The sequence below is a fragment of the Meriones unguiculatus genome, chromosome 6 (genome assembly GCF_030254825.1).
Source record: "Meriones unguiculatus strain TT.TT164.6M chromosome 6, Bangor_MerUng_6.1, whole genome shotgun sequence".
Taxonomy (NCBI): domain Eukaryota; kingdom Metazoa; phylum Chordata; class Mammalia; order Rodentia; family Muridae; genus Meriones; species Meriones unguiculatus.
In genome coordinates, this window is record NC_083354.1 from 116,819,895 (window position 1) to 116,836,981 (window position 17,087).

At 40.9% G+C, this 17,087-nt stretch overlaps 1 protein-coding gene across 4 annotated transcripts in view; it reads right to left on the bottom strand.

The window, feature by feature from the left end:
* Positions 1 to 12,431: 12,431 nt before the first annotated feature.
* The window catches only part of Atp6v1h (ATPase H+ transporting V1 subunit H), a 92,874-nt gene continuing 88,218 nt past the window's right edge, over positions 12,432 to 17,087 (bottom strand). For all 4 annotated transcript variants that reach the window (XM_060385916.1, XM_060385913.1, XM_060385914.1 and 1 more), the window contains one exon: positions 12,432 to 12,761. In XM_060385916.1, coding sequence (XP_060241899.1) covers positions 12,701 to 12,761 — 61 coding nt within the window. In that variant the 3' untranslated portion in view covers positions 12,432 to 12,700. The remainder of the gene's footprint in view (positions 12,762 to 17,087) is intronic.

The window sequence follows — 17,087 nt, forward strand, 5'->3', positions numbered from 1 at the left end:
AAAGTGAAGTCTGAGAACTGGCCAAGGCGTGATGTTTTACCACTCTTTAGACAAAGAACGTACATTTGTGATGGAATGACATGACACATGGACATCCAAACTAGAGCAGCACAGGCTGGGGATATTGCCAAGAGATATATGTGTAGTCTAAGCTAGGAAAACAAGGCTTGCTCAAGAGTTTGTCACATAGACTCACTGAGCTCTAATTACCAGTCTGTAGTAATGAAGGCCATGTTCCAGTCATGGGATATAAGAAGTGCATCTCTTCCCAAAAGAATCTTTATGTGTCTGTGTATGTAGTAAAGTCAGGCCAAATGGCCCTTTCTGAAATACAGTTCCTCAAGTGATTTCACCTAGAAATAATCAGCGTATCAGGTGTGGTTTACTCCGAGATCTTATATCCTTAATTTCTTCAAATAATAATATGAAAGCTTCCCAAACCAGTGTATAGATCACATAAATCAATGCAGAAATCTTTTGAAACCTGAAAAGTTATTCAAGTTTCTTCTATAAAGCTCCCCTTTCCCCCCCCCCAAAAAAAAAGTCTAGGGAAAAAGGGACTATCACATATTTAGATAAATTATAAATACCAACAATTAAGCCAGTGCTGACCCAAGTGGAGGTATATGGTACCCTCTTGTGTTTATTTTTATATTGTTTAATTTGCAGAATTATATCAAAATAAAAAATAATATTGTATCAAAGCAACTTAGCCTATACACTGCAAAGACTAAGGAAATAAATAGACTAGATCTCAACCACTGGACACTGAAAGATCCTGCTGCACAGCAGCCCAGTCACCACTTGGAAGCCAGAGTTCTGTGGATATTATTGTTAGAAATCACTGTTATATTTATACAGGGGGACGTGGGGACTGAAGAGGTAGGGCACAGATGCCACCTTTTGGGCCACATGAGGAAAGAGGCCAAGTATATTTTCACAATTTCCAGAATATCCCCTAAACCAGTGGCAAGGAAAAAAACTATGATAAGATAACCCAAATATAGCTGCAAAGCACATTAACAAGGATAAAAGCCTACGTAGGTGGCCCGAAAGGACTGCGAGCTCTTTCTACTCAGACTTCTTTAGGATCCCTTATGTTCAGCATCAACCTGACCTCCCATATGCATGGAACCCTATCTGGTGTTTCCAAGACAACTTCTTCCGTCTTACAGACTCGGTTGCTGCACTTTCTCATCCTCCCAGTGTGGGTCAAGGCCACACTAGGGCACTCTGTGTCTTTCGGCATGTTTTGGGCTCCTTCAGGTGAGCCCAGGCAGTGAAAACGGGTAAAATCAGCGCACGAAGGCGGGAGGGCAGGAGAGGTCCTCTGCAGAAGCAGGGACCTCTTGGTCAGAGCCAAAGAGCAGCAGCGTGATTCTCAAACGCTGCGGTGTTCTGGGACACACAGAGTGTCAAAAGGCAGCAAGGGCAAAGCGTCAGTACAGAGTCTAGACAAGGCCGCTCTTGGGCGGCACAGAGATGGTCTTCGCGTGGTTTGTTGCAGTTTTGTGGAATCCTGCTTACAGCTTCGCTTGTGAAATAATTTCATCAAGGAGCCCAGGAGGAGCGTCACTGCCCACGTGGTTTGACCGCTAGCACGTGACACAGTTTTGTCTCGCCTTTGTATGTCCAAAGGTGATCTAAACTTTGAAGTAGAAACATTTCAAATGACAAACAAACAAACAAAAAAAATAGTTTTGTTTTGTTTCTTTCGGTTGAAGTTTTTGTGGGTGGGTTGGTGTTCCCGTCCCTCTGCTAGGAGACTAGTCTAGTTAGAGGGTGTCCTCTTCAGTCTCTACGGCCTCTGCTACTAGGGGTCTTTGCTTGAGTCCTCCTCATAACCTCGCAGGAGCCTACCCTGACTTAGGTCTCCAGCTTGTCACAGAGACAACTCTGTGATAGAGAGATAGAGCAGATAGAGCAGAGACTGAGGGAATGCCCAACCAGTGCCTGGCCCAACCAAAGACCCACGCTATGGGAGACTGCCAACCCCTGACACTATGAATGATACTCTGCTAACCTTGCAAGCAGGAGCCTGTCAGAGTTGTCCTCTGAGAGGCTCTACCCAGCAGCGCCTCAAAACAGATGCCAAGACTCACTGCCAAATATTGGGCAATGTGCAGGAAGTCTTGTGGAAAAGTGGGAGGAAAAAGAAAAGGACCTGGAAGTGACAGGAGCTCCACAAGGAGACCAACAGAGCTAACTAACCAGGGCTCATAGGGGCTTGCTGAGACTGAAGCATCAACCAAGGACCATGCATGAACTGGACCTAGGCCTCTACAAAGATGTAGCAGCTGGACAGCTTTGGCTTCATATGGGTCCTCTAGAAACGGAAGTGGGACTGTATTGGACAGGAAATCCGTTGCAAGCTATTTATCACTTCTCCCTGGAAAGACCTTGCCAGGCCATAGGGAAAAAGGAAATGCTCAGTCCTGATGCAACTTGATGAGTTGGGGAAATGGAGCTCCTCTTTTCTGAGGAAAAGGGGAGGGATGAAGAGGAAGAAAGGAAGGTGGGACTAGGAGGGGAGGAGGGATGGGGCTACAACAAGGAAGTAAAGTGAATAAAAAAATAAACCTTAGCTAACTAAATGGAGATATCAGAGTGAAAAAAAACTTCATAATAAATGTTTAAAAAGAAAGACAAGATTTTAGACTGAAACTTTTTCTATTTTATTCCATAAACTTGAGCAGCCAAATGAAAACCATAAGAAACTAACACAAGATTCAATCAAAGAGCTTTCGAACCTGAACTGTTTACAATAAAATAAGGTACCTGCCACTGGTATATGCCAATTAGAAGATATGCACCCCTGCCACACTGCAGGAAATAATTACTGGACCCACATCTCATAAAGATTTCAATCTCCTTGCAGCCTTCTGAAGACATGCTAACTTTAATTCTCCCAACTCGAGAAGCGAAAAATTGTTAGAATGTGTAGACTTGGACATCTTTCCAACTCGACACCCATATTCTGGTACATCTGCCTCCTTGTTTTCAATTTAAGCTAGGCTTATAGTTACTGGACCCCACACAACAACACTGACCAGAAAACTCCACCTTCAAGATTCAGCTGGAACATAAACTGAACACATATGCTTGTTTCTGCTCCTCTAAAACTTCCCTTGAAAGACTAGAAATAGTTAAAAGAGTAGACACAAAATAAACACAAAAACAAAGATAATACACGTGCTGTGCTATCAGCACGAGAGTCCAAGGACAACAGTGACAGAAAGGTTTCTGCTTCTTCGCTCTGTTAGTAGCCTGCAAAGAGGCAGGTGAGACTTTAGCAACTCAGCACTCCCAAAGAGCTGCAATAACAGTTCTTGAAAACTGGAGATGTGTTCTTCTTGTTTTGTTTCTGAGGTGGTCCCACTGAAAAAGCCAGCCCTAGAGTGAGAGGGAGACCTGGTGCCCACATGCTGCTGCCACCATTGTTTTCTCCCTCTCTTCCAGTACTGGGGATTGAAGCTAGGACCTTGTGCCTGCCGGGCAAGCGCTCTGCCATTGAGCCACAGCGCCAGCACTGTCACCATCATTATTGTGGGAGTTAGGTCTACGTCCAGTTCTTTCCTGGGCTTTCCCTCAAGTACTTTCAGCATTCCGTTTTGTCACTACTAGAGTCTCTTTAGCTTCACTCCCAGGTTTGGGTTCACTGGGTTAATGATGAATTCAGTCGTTAAATATGCAACCTGAACTCACTGCAGTCTACTTTATAGTAATGTTATGCCACTTCAGGTAGAACATAAGCCTGTCTCTTTAAAACCATGGTCACTGTTAAAAAGCCAGATCCCACAGCCTGAAGAGATCAGGATACAGGCCCTGTATCTCCCTCCCTGGGACAAAGAAGCTATGCTGTAGCTCATAGCTCCTAAATACCATCCTCAGCAGTAACTGGCTCCTCCATCCTATTATGCATGCTTTGTTAAACCACAAAGTGTAAACTTTTCACCATCCCTTGAAAGGTCAGATGCTCCCTGTGTTGGGGAAGATTTATCTGACTTGCATTCCTCTGTGCCCCCACCATCCCTCAACCAACTGCTTTCTCTGTTTCTCTTATTACTTCTTTTTCACACTTTATTCATTATATATCCCGATTGAAGCCTCCTCTCTCAACTCCCCCAAAACCCACTCACCCTCACTCTTCCCCTCACCCCCTTCCCCTAGTCCACTGAAAGGGGGAATTCTTCTCTGCCATCTGCCCATAGCTTATCAAGTCTCATCAGGACTGCCTGCATCCTCTTCTTCTGTGGCCTGGCAAGGCTGCAAGTGATCAAAGAGCAGGAAATGGAGTTTATGAGAGGCAGCCCCTGCTCCCCTTACTCGGAAACCCACATGGAGACTGAGGTACCTATCAGCTACTTCTGAGCAGGGGGTCTAGGTCTCTTTATACATGATCCTTGGTTGGTACATCAGTCTCTTCAGGACCCCTTGGGCCTGATTTTTTGGCTCTGTTGGTCTCCTTGTGGAGCTCCTGTCCCCTCCAGGTTCTTTTAGCCACCTACTCTTCCATAAGACCACTGCCTTCTGCCCAAAGTTTAGCTGTGAGCCTCAGCATCTGCTTCAATTCCCTGCTGGGGTGGAGTCTTTCAGAGGACATCTATGTTAGGCTCCTGTCCTGTTTTATCTCTTCAACCACTGCTGGTGCCTATTCTATTTGCCCTTCTGAATGAGATTTAAGCATCCTCCCTAGTGTCCTCCTTAGTGTTTAGCTCTGTAGAAATTGTGGCACATTTACACAATGGAATATTACTCAGCTACTAAAAACAAGGAAATCATGAAATTTGCAAGCAGATGGATGGAACTAGAAGAAATCACCCTGAGTGAGGTAACCCAGAAAGACAGGCACTTATAAGTGGATACTAGCCATATAATATACAATAGCCATACTAAAATCTACAGACCTCAAGACGCTAAACATTATTACTCTTAATGAAGCTCCTCTCCAAGTTTTCAAAAAAAGCCTCTCCTTCCCTTTAGGCTCGGTTATCTCAAGGCCCTTCTCCTAATAAACTTTATTCCTGGTGGCAATTAAGTGACTTTCTTTCACTGAATATCCAAACAATGGGTCTTTTTCTCTTTCTATATTTAACAACTTGGCATCAAATTTAAGAACCTTATGAAAAAACAAGACCATGGACTGGCGCCCCCCATCCTCCTCCATCTTTGTATCACGCTGAAAAGATATCAATTCTACAAGTTATCTTGTTATTCAGTATTCCTTGTACACTGAACAAGCAAGCCACTGGACATTCCTTCTTCCTTGGATGGATGAGACATTTGAAAGTACAGCAGTTTGTTCAGTTATTGCTTCCATCCAAGAAGGGATTTTTTTCCCTCCTTGTATGTGAGAGGGTGAAGTAAAGAAACTGCCAACAAGAGCACTCCATTATTAAGGGAAAGGTTTTTATTGTGATTATGAGAGAGAAAATACACAAAGGCATCTGGAAGAGTCCAGAACAGACAGAAAAAAGTAGGCTGGACATGACCAGGGCTGGGAAACATGGCAGGAGAGCCACGGAGAACCATGAAAATAGCTCTCTCCATCCTTGCTACAAGGGATAAAGAATAACATGAGCCTAGTCTACAAAGTGAGTCCAGGTAAGCCAAGGCTACACAGAAACCTTTTTATTTTTTTTATTTATTTTTGTCTCGAAACAAAACAACAACAACAAAATAGCAAGAGTAACTGGGTTTACTGTAAGGAGGATGAGTAGTTGGGGAGGGAAGCATGGACTAAGCACTTGTGACTAGGGACTAAGGGAGCCAGGAGGCTTGCATGAGCTTTGATATGTTGACAGGTGCCATAGATAGGCCATATGCCCCTTCTACCAGAGGTAAGAGAAAGGATTCTCTTTAGCAGGTGGGAATTATTTTCACAAGTTCCTAAGGAATGCTGGCTTTTTATCTTACTGCCAGAAATCCTCCTATAGTCCAGCTTGAGCTCATTTCTGGATATATACTGCCTGAGACCTAACACCCACTTTTATCCTGTTTTTGAAAGAATAATCAACATTCTTTGAAGAGCTGAAAGACAAGGTGAACTTGTTATAATTTTTGCATACAATGTTAAAAAAAAAAACAACCCACAAAAACATTCACAGTTCTTTCATCTTTCCAACTGACTTTGCAACTGGCAGCTGGTTTAGGAAGTTAAAGAAGACCTCCTCATCAGAACAGAACATGATGAGGACAAAATGAGAGAAATTTCAAACTAAAAAGATTTCATCACCAGTTCAAGCAACTTTGTCACCTACTTACAGTCACTTCAAATTTTAGTCTCAAATATTCTTTATTATTAAAGGCAAACAGTGAGAACAGAGAACCTTTTAAGTAATTTTCACACAGATCAAAAGTATTAATAATTGACATTGTGCTTTCCAAGATTTGATGGCTCGAGGTTGCAAAATTATTGAAATTTTAATTATATGAGAGTTAACACCAATAAAAGTAGATAAATAAGAAGAAAAGGAGAGGAATTTTAAGTGGAGGCCTTCTGTACTCTAATACTCATGATGACCAGTTACAGTAAGGGGGAGAAATGCCAATGCATGCATCTTTTAAGGTAGGAAGGTCAACAAGCCCTAGCAGGAAGCAAGGGCTCTCACTTTCCCTTCTATGTGATTGTTTGCCTCTCAGATTCTTAACTTCTCAAGTTTTCTTTCTGGAAAATGACCACGGATCCATGCTCAGGATAATTTCATTATAAATGATTGACAACATTTTAGAAACTGGCTTTTCTTAGATTTCCTGTCAGACTTTAGAGGACCTATTATGCCTTCAACAAGAAACAATAAAATGCCTAAATTCTTCTGTGAATGTGGTGTACATATGCAAAGGCCATACATTGACTTTAAGTGTCTTTTTCTATCACAATCCATCATATATCTTACATAATTTTATTGTAATAATCTCCAGAACATTTTAAAGGCAGGGTCTCTCTACTGCACTTGAGGCCCACTGTTTCAACTACACTGGCTAGCCAACAAGGTCAGAAACCACCAGCCCCAAAGCTGGGATTACAGGCCAACTATTGAAATGTGTTTCTATGTAGATGCAGGAGATAGAAAGTTAAGCTTTCCTGCATAGAAACACCTTACCCATTCAACCATCTCTCCAGCCTCCAAATACCTACCTCTGTACTTGTTTTTGTTTTCCAATTGAGACAGATGGTCAGAAACACAAAAGGATTTAAAGATACAGAAGGGGAAAATGTCTCCTAAAAACATAAATCACATAATCCAGGGCAAAAATATCATGGAGATGGATGATGCCTAATTACTTGAAAAAGGCTGTAAAAGTTATTTCCTCTGATAAGGGGCCAAGAGCCATTTCCAAGCCTTTCTAGCTCTTTCTGCATTGGTTCAACTGAGCTGTTCTGGGCCAAACTCTTCTCCAGGCAGACAGATTCAAACTGACTTCTCTTGGCTTCTGACAGAATTGCTCTGCCTAGCCTCAAACCAATTCCGGCAATATTTTAATCTTCTGGCTTCTTCTCATTCTGTCTTCATGCTTGTTCTCTCTACAACCTGTCTTTGTAAAACTTCCATAGTAAACAAAACAAAACAACTCTTGGTAAAAAAAAAAAAAAAAAAAAAAAAAAATTCTCCTCTCTCCTTGCACTGCTCATAAGTAGTCTCTCTTTCCTGTCCTGGTCTCCTGAGGGTTGGGTGTAGCCTATTCTGACTCACTGGGAATCTTTCTCTGATTTGTCGCTTTGTTTGCCCCTCAATAAGATATCATTTTCAAACATGGCTGCTTCATTCTATAAACTAACCTTATCTTCATGGTCTTATTCCAACCAGACCATAGTGTAATCCAGAAAGTGCCTGCATTCAACCGGATAACACAGACCTTTGGATGCAATCTCTTACCAAAGCAGCCACGTTGCTGGATTAGACTTCCTCTTTAAAAGCCCTTCAAATACTAGATTGCAAAAGGGGGAACATTTTAGGTTCTGATTAGAGCCCAACTATAATGTATGAATTTTAAAATCCAGTTTTAAGAGTTCGGGAGGACTGTGAGAGTGTCTTCTGAACATATCAAGACTGTTACACCTATGAACTCACAGCACTTGTGGTAGCCTGCATAAAACCAAGCCAGTCAACATTCCAGGATTGATGAGGGAAGGACACATAAGTCCCCACTCCTAGCTGAGAAGCTAGTGGCAGTTGATGGCTACTAGAGGAGTCAGCTTTATTTAGGATGTAGCCAAAGTAGGACGGACTGTACTCCTGTATATAGCCCCACAGTATGTGTGTATGTGCAGCACTAACTGGACTTGTGTGTTTGTCTGTTTACTTCTCTTTTTAAAGAGCGTTGGGAGGGTAGAATGGCAAGCAGAATCCAGAAGATGGAGGGGTAAAAGTTTAGGAAATAAAAAAAAAAAAGAAAGAAAGAAAAGAAAAAGGAAAAGAAAATGACATGACTGCTCCTTAATATAATGAAGAAAGTTTATTAGAAATAATGTGGGAAACAGTACTTTAAAGAAGGCCTAATAGCAATATTCCTCAAACTATTCCACAAAATAGAAATATTGCCAAACTCATTCTATGAGGCCACAGTCACCCTGATACCTAAACCACACAAGACCAAACAAACAAACAAACAAACAAGACCAATTTCCTTTATGAACCTCTGCCCTGCAGACTATCAATGCAGATGCTGAGACTTATGGGCAACCTTTGGGCAGAGTGCAGGGAATCTTAGGAAAGAAGTGGGAAACAGTAAGATCTGGAAAGGATGGGAACTCCACAAGGAGAGAAACAAAACCAACAAATCTGAGCACAGGGGTCTTTCCTGAGACTGATACTCCAACCAAGGGACATGCATGGAGATAACCTAAGACCCCTGCACAGATGTAGCCCATGGCAGTTCAGTATCCAAGTGGGTTCCATTGTAATAGGAACAGGGACTGTCTCTGACATGAACTGATTGGCCTGCTCTTTAATTACCTCCCCCTGAGGGGGAAACAGCATTACCAAGCTACAGAAGAAGACAATGCAGCCACTCTTGATGAGACCTAATTGACTAGGATCAGAAAAAAGGAAAAGAAGACCTCCCTTATCAGGACTTGAGGAGGGGCATGCATACAGAGGGTGGAGGAATGGGAGGAGGGAGGGAACCACAGGGGGGAAACAAAGTGAATAAAGAATTTTTTAAAAAATGAAAAATTAATAAAGAATTTTTTAAAAAATGAAAAAATATTCACAAACGGAGTTCAAGAACACATCAAAAAGGTCACCCAACATGATCAAAAAGGCTTCATCCAAGGCATGCAAGGGGTGATTCAAGATAGGGAAATCCATCAATACAATCTGCCACATAAACAAACTAAAGGAAAGAAAAAAAACTACAAGAGCATATCAGTAGACATTGAGAAAGCCTCTGGCAAAAACACACCCCTTTATGTTAAAAGCCTTGGAGAGAACAGGGATATCTAACGTACCTAAACATGATAAAGGCTACAAACAGCAAGCCTGTAGCCAACATCAAACTAAACAGAAAGAAACTTAAAGCAAATCCACTGAAATCAGGGACAAGACAAAGACTCTTTCCCTATTTTTTCAATATAGTACTTGAAGTCCTAACTAGAGGAATGAGACAACTACAGGAAATTAGAGTAATTAAAAAAAAAAAAAAACCGGGAAGGAAGAAGTCAAAGTATCAGTATTCATGGATGATATGACAGTATATATAAGTGAGCCCAAAATCCTACTAGGAAACTGCTGATCAACACCTTCAGCAAAGTGGCTGGATACAAAATTAACTCAAAAAACAAAACAAAAGAAAACAAAACAAAAAGAATCAGTAGCACTCCTGTATACAAAAGACAAATGGGCTGAGAAAGAAATTAGAGAAACAACACCCTTCAGAATAGCCACAAATAATAGAAAGTATCTTGGTGTAACTCTATCCAATCAACTCAAAGACCTGTATGATAAGAACCTCAAGTCTCTGAAGAAAGAAACTGAAGAAGATATCAGAAGATGGAAAGATCTCCCATGCCCATGGATCGGTAGGATTAACATAGTAAAAAATGGCCATCTTACCAAAAGCAATATAGATTCAATGCAATTCCCATTAAAATACCAACACAATTTCTTTATGGACTTTGAAAGAACCATTCTCAACTTCATATGGAAAAACAGAACAACAACAACAACAAAACACACACACACACAAAAAAACCCAAGAACCCAGAATAGCTAAAACAATCCTATACAATAAAAGAACTTCTTGGGGTATCTTCTTCACCCTTGATCTCAATCTGTATGAGCAACAGTAATAAAAACTGCATGGTACTGGCATAGAAACAGATTGGTTAATCAACAAAATTGAATCAAAGACCCAGAAATAAACTCACATACCTACGGACACTTGATTTTTGACAAAGAAGCCAAAACCACACAACGGAAATATAATAGCATCTTCAACAAATGGTGCTGATCTAATTGGATATCTACATGTAGAAAAATGCAAATATATCCGAATTTTCCACCCTGCACAAAACTAAAGTCCAAGTGAATCAAAGACCTCAACATAAAACCAGACACACTATTAAAAGAGAAAGTGGGGATCAACCTTGAATTCACTGGCACAGGAGACAACTTCCTAATCAGACCACCAACAGCTCCAGCTCTAAGATCAACAACTGATAAATAGGACCTCATGAAGCTGAACAGCTTTTGTAAAGCAAATGAGACTGTAAACAGAACAAAACATCACCCTACAGAATAGGAAGATCTTCACCAACCTTCATCTGGCAGGGGCTAATAGCCATAATCTATAAAGAACTCAAGAAATCAGACACCAACAAACCAAATAACTAAATTTAAAACATTGGGTACAGAGCTAAACAGAGAATTCTCAACAGAGGAATCTCTAATGGCTGAGAAACACTTAAGAAAATGTTTACGGGGGGCTGGAGAGATGGCTCAGAGGTTAAGAGCACTGTCTGTTCTTCCAGAGGTCCTGAGTTCAATTCCCAGCATCCACATGGTGGCTCACAACCATCTGTAATGAGATCTGGTGCCCTCTGCTGGTGTGCAGACACACATGCAGGCAGAACATTGTACACATAAAAATAGCTTTAAAAAAATGTTTACCATTTAAGTCATCATGGAAATGCAAATCAAAATGACGCAGAGGTATCTTGTACCTGTCAGATTAGGTAAGATAAAAAGCTCAAGTGACAGCATATGCTGGAGAAGATGTGGAGCAAGGGGCACACTCCTCCACTGCTAATGCAAACTTGTACAACAACTGTGAAAATCAACCTGGAGGTTTCTTAGAAAACTGGGAATAGACTGACCTCAAGACCCAGCTCTACAACTCCTGGGCATATACCCAAATGATGCCCCACCATACCAAGGACACTTGCTCAACTATGTTCATAGCAGCTTTATTCATAATAGCCAGAAACCTAGATGTCCCTCAACTGAAGAATGGATAGAGAAAATGTACATTTACATAATGGAATACTACTCAGCTATTAAAAACAAAGAAATCATGCACTTTGTAGGCAAATAGATGGAACTAGAAAAGATCATCCTGAATGAGGTAACCCAAATCCAGAAAAACATGCACGGTATGTACTCACAAGTGGATATTAGCCATAAAGTACAGGATAACCATGCTACAATCCACAGACCCAAAGAAGCTAAGGAAGGCCCAAGGGAAGATGTTGAATCTCTCAAAAGGAAATAAAATAAGACATGTGAGTAGAAAAAATAAAATTATACAAAGTCTAATAAAATTCATTCAAGGTTTACATTTTTTCTAATTACATAGTTATTCACTGTATAACAGACTACATATACGATAATCCCATAAAATCACAATGGAGCAAAATGTCCTAAGCATAGCAATGTTGTACTGCAGAGCTTGGCCTTGCCCACCTCTGTGATGCTGCTCACAACAGAATGAAGTGCTGACTCACAGTGTAAGAATGCAACACAAAATTACGTGCAGTACACAACACTTAATGACAACAAACAGCCATGTTATCTCTGTATTTACTACTTCTGTCATTAGAGTATGATCATATTTATCAAAAAAGTTTACTGTAAAACAGTCTCCCATACTGCACTAGCAGAAGCCTTATCCACCTTCTACTGTCTTCATTGCATCAGGAGGCCAAGTCAAGAGCGGGTATGAACATGTACTCTGTAATATTTGCAAAAAGACTAAATTGCCTACAGATGTATTTCTCAGGGCATACCTGTGATTAAGTGATTAATACTGTATAGGTGTAGAATGTATAAGAGTGTGTGTATGTACGAGAGAGAGAGAGAGATATCAGTATTCCTTTCAAAACTTTTACTTCCCATCATCACTTGGGAATAATTCTTCCAACTTTGGAAATACTGTAAATAGTGACTTTCATTCACAGTCTACAACAGGAATAAGCAAAATGAAAGAACATGTTTGGAGCGAGAAACCTTTAATTATATTCATTCCAGAGAACAATAAATACAGAAATAAGCAATATAAGTAACAGTACTATTTCCCTAGATGCAGACAGCACCTACTTTTATACAACTTAACAAGCAAACACTTTTATTCCTCTAGGAGTTACCACTGGGAAAAGCTATACAACAGAAACAGCATTAAAAATTATTCATTTTTGACACTAAGGACTGAGGTTCTCACTCCAGTGGTCCACTGGATGTGCAGAGAAGCTGAAGGTGTGCGCTCAGCTACGGGCGGCAGCAGTCTGAGGCTGCTCCGACTGGAGCTGTTTACCAAGATATTCCCTGGAAAACAAGAACACAGAACATGACATATTAGGATTTCAATACAGAGAATCACCGTCAAGACTCAAAACTTATTAATAAAATAATCCCTGGAACCTACATTTTTCCAACTTTGAAAAGCCCCCATGCTACAGGAATGCTTCACATACAAACAGGCCATGGAGCACACAGATGGTAGGTCTTCATGCAATGGGACTGGAGGGTTAACTCCCTGTTCACATAAAGGACTTGTTACCACTTCTGCAGTCTGAATTTAGCAACGAACTTATGACTCTAAGAGACTTCCTCATACATGAAAATTAAAGTCTCGTAGTGTTAGAAAATGCTCACATGGACAGCCTGGAGTGAACCCAGGGCAATGAAAACAACCTCATGACAACAAAATCAAAAGACAGAACTCTAACAGGAGCTACTGTTGTAACCTCTTGCTATGCACTAGAACATCCTTAAACCTACACAAAGACCACAGTATTGAACACACAGCTAAAACAGGCTAAGGAGCAGTTTTCTCATTCTACATATGGGCCAAATGACTCAGAGTGATAGTCTCCAAACTGTTTAGATCCTTCAAGAATAAAACTGGTTATAGAGCTGGTCATAGAGGGACAAGCCTACAATCATAGCACTCAGTAGGCAAAGGCAGAAAAATTGTTAGTTCAAAACTAGCTTGAGCTACATAGTCACTTTTAGTTTAAGCTGACCTGTGAGAAAAGGAATTAAACATGCACCTTCCATATGTGTATCCTAGCTTGAAGACCACACATCACGCGTGAGAAGCACTGCAACAGAGGGTGTGGGTATGTTCTTCACTCCTCCCGCCCCCAACCATCCACTGAGAAGGGCCCAACTTTTTTTTTTCACAATCAACAAATAAGGAAAAGAAACTATTTTTAAAGACTCCTAAATTTTTATTTCCTCCAGTAAAAAAGAAAACAGCTTCAGTTTGGAATCGAGAGATTGGTTTGCACTAGAGCTCTCTCCTATCGCAATCATTCTGAGGCCATAGAGTACATCTTTCCACAAGGACTAGCGCAGACATTGTGTGTGAAGCACACTGCCTGACAAGGGAACAGGAGGCACATTCTTCCTGGCCCTACTACATCAACCACTGCTTGAGTGAGTACCACCAGGAAACCATCTTTGAGTGACACATAAAAGTGCTTTGTTGTCGATTGTTGTCCTTAATTCTTAAAATTGACTCATTGATTTTTGGGTGTTAAAGCATGTACTATTATTCTTGTGATCTGAGGAACTACTCTGACATATGTATACAATGAGGTTATTATTTCCAGCAAAGTATTCATGTCTAATATAAATAAAGGGATGATTTTGAAAGAGCTTATGCTGAGATCTTCGTGATCACAAGTATCATTGTAATCTACAAGACTCTTTAATCATGTCCACCCAGGTCAAAGAGAAAATATATCCCCTGATGGCCCACTGGTGGTCTAATGTGACTAACAGCCACAAGAGACTTCGTTGTAACAAGTATGAACAGCCTTTCATTTATTTACACAAAGGTCTTCTCTAGTTGATACAAATACTTTTTTGACTATAAGGCTGTTGGATCACCTTAGCAGTGGCATCTTACTAGCTACACTGGTGGTAGAATATTAGGCTCAATAATTCTCTCAAGTGACCTATTCTCTACTTTTGATCTCTTTAGTGGTGTGAGCTTAGCTACTGATACGATGTGAAAGAAGGGTACTACAGCAGCAGAAGTAACTGCAAAATTTTGTAAAATTGACAGATAGTGACCCAGCAATGACAGAAACAACTAAGAAGAGCAGAAGTAAAAAGGCAAGAGAGGGTTGGGAATTGTAGCTAAGGAACAGAAGGCTCTTAATAGTGGCCCCAGTGGATAAAGAAGAGCTTAGTCCTGATGTGACTTGATGTGCTGGGGTGAATTGGGGGAGGGGGCTCTCCTTTTCTGAGGAAAAGGGGAGAAGGGATAGGGTTAAGTAGGTGGGAGGGAGTCACTAGGAGGAGAGAAGGGAGAAAGCTATAACTGGGATGTAAAGTATATAAATAAAAAAAAAGTTTTAAAAAGAGGGGGAAGAAAGGCAAGAAATGGAAGGCCCTGGGTGTTGGCAGAGTTCCAGAGAGCTACCAGGCTTTATAAGTCAAAGATCTCAGATACTCATGATCCAGGAGCTGAAACATTAGTCATTGTCAGGGGCTAGAGATAAGTTTGGTATCATTTTAAAGATATTTAACTACATTGATTAAAGTTGTATAATTAGCTTTCATAACTCTAAAGTCAAGTGACATAACAATCAAAGTGATTTAATGAGCCAGAAATCACTCACACTTGAAAAAGTCTAGGCTAACATCTATATTTACCTGACTAATGTACTCACAATTCATATCCTGCTTACTTCTAAAAACATCTGGAAAGGTGCTTAACTCTTGCAGAGTTCATATTTCCCTAGAAATCTTTTGTTTATCACAGAGAAGGCCAGGTTACTTTCCTTTTGGAGGTGACAAAGCCATTATCCTAAAGCTAAAGTCACACCAGGAAATGGGGATAGAAAGGCATCTCTTTCCATCAACAAAGAGCAGAGAGAAGCAGGCAATGATTTAAAACAAGATAGAAGGCCAGGCTATCAACCTACTGGGGCTGACCATTAAACAGCATTAGTTCAGGCCTTACGAAAGCAGCTGATTGCTGAGCAAGACCTGCACACAGTCAACCTTCTTCACAAAAACAAGGTGTAGAAGGAGACAAATGGAGAGAGGGGCAAAATAACACCACCACCACCACAATGATGATGATAATAGAAATAAAAATGGCAAGGGTGTGTGGAAGGGAATGGAGATGTAGGGAATAAACAGTCACGGTGATGACAACATGAGAGAGCTCCACAACCATAGCCACCTGCACTAAAGGGCACTTGGGTTAGGGTGGGTACAAGCAACGCACATCCATGAGTTCCAGGAATCTTACTAAAGATGCGAAGCACATCCAGAACTTGGGATACACAGATCTAGGTTCTAAGCTAAGACCCATAAGTCAGAGAATTTGGGTAACATTCTAACCATCCTTATGGCCAGGCTTCCTGTCAAAGAACATGAGAAGGGCATATATTATGCCCCAGGCAGTTATATCTCATTTATGCTAATCTTATCCTTCCCAAGGCCTTGAATTGGACTGCCCACTCCATCCACACAGTAAGAAACAGGGAGTGAAGAATACGCTGTGTATCCATAGAGAACTATTGCTTACTACTCATTATTTGGTATCATTTCCAACCCCCAAGTTGCAAGTTTGAACACAAAAAGTTAAAATGTTTAGTTATGAAGAAAACAACATGTGGTGTGGACTGGACACTCCATCTACCCAACCTCAATTTATCAATACATTTTAATAAATATTTTCTAAAACTTAGCCCAGACAGATGTTTCATCTATTAATATTACTGGAAAAGAAACTTCTCATTTACTGGTAGAGGATGCCCACCTTGTGTCTTTTCCTGTTTAAGAATCCCACTGCCACACTTGGACTTTCCATTTTTTAATTACCTGGCCTTGAATTCTTCCACTTCTCCCATTCTAAATCACTTCTGCACACTTAAACGTCTAACTTAAAATAAATGATAACACAATTCCAGCATCTACCAGAAGAATCCTCCTCTCACTACCTCAATGCTCTAATGAAGAAATGCCCACCATGAGTGCCCTGACTGGTCTAAGTCATTCATGCTTCCATGGACCTCCCTTTCTTGTTTCCTCAGCTTTCTTTTAACATTGCTCACTTCAAAGTCCTTCCTCAAATATACTTTTTCTTTGCTTCTCTAATATCACATTACTGGTTTTACTCCAAATTTCCTGACACTTCTTTTGAGCGCTCACTGTTATTCCCATGTAACACTGTGCTAGTTGGTCTGCGAAGTTGGCACAAACTAGATTTATCTGGGAAAAGGAACCTCAGTTAAGACAGGGCCTCCATCAGATTGACCTCAGTTAAGACAGTGCCTCCATCAGATTGACCTATACACAAATATGCAGGGGTATTTCCCCAGCAATGATTGAGACTGTGAGTGCTGCCTCCCCTGCGCAGGTGGTCCTGAGTTGTGTAAGAAAGCAGTAAGCCACGGAGAACAAGCCAGGAAGCACCATTCCTCGTGGCCTCTGGTTTACTTCCTGCCTCTGGATTCCCGCCCTGACTTTCCTCAGCCATTGAGTATGAGTGACCTGAGAGTCCTAAGATTATTTAATAAACCCTCTCCACCCAAAGTGCTTTTAGTCATGGTGTTTCAGAACAGCAACAGAACTAAAACAAAAACTGATATCAGAGTGGGTACTATGACAGACTTGACCATGTTT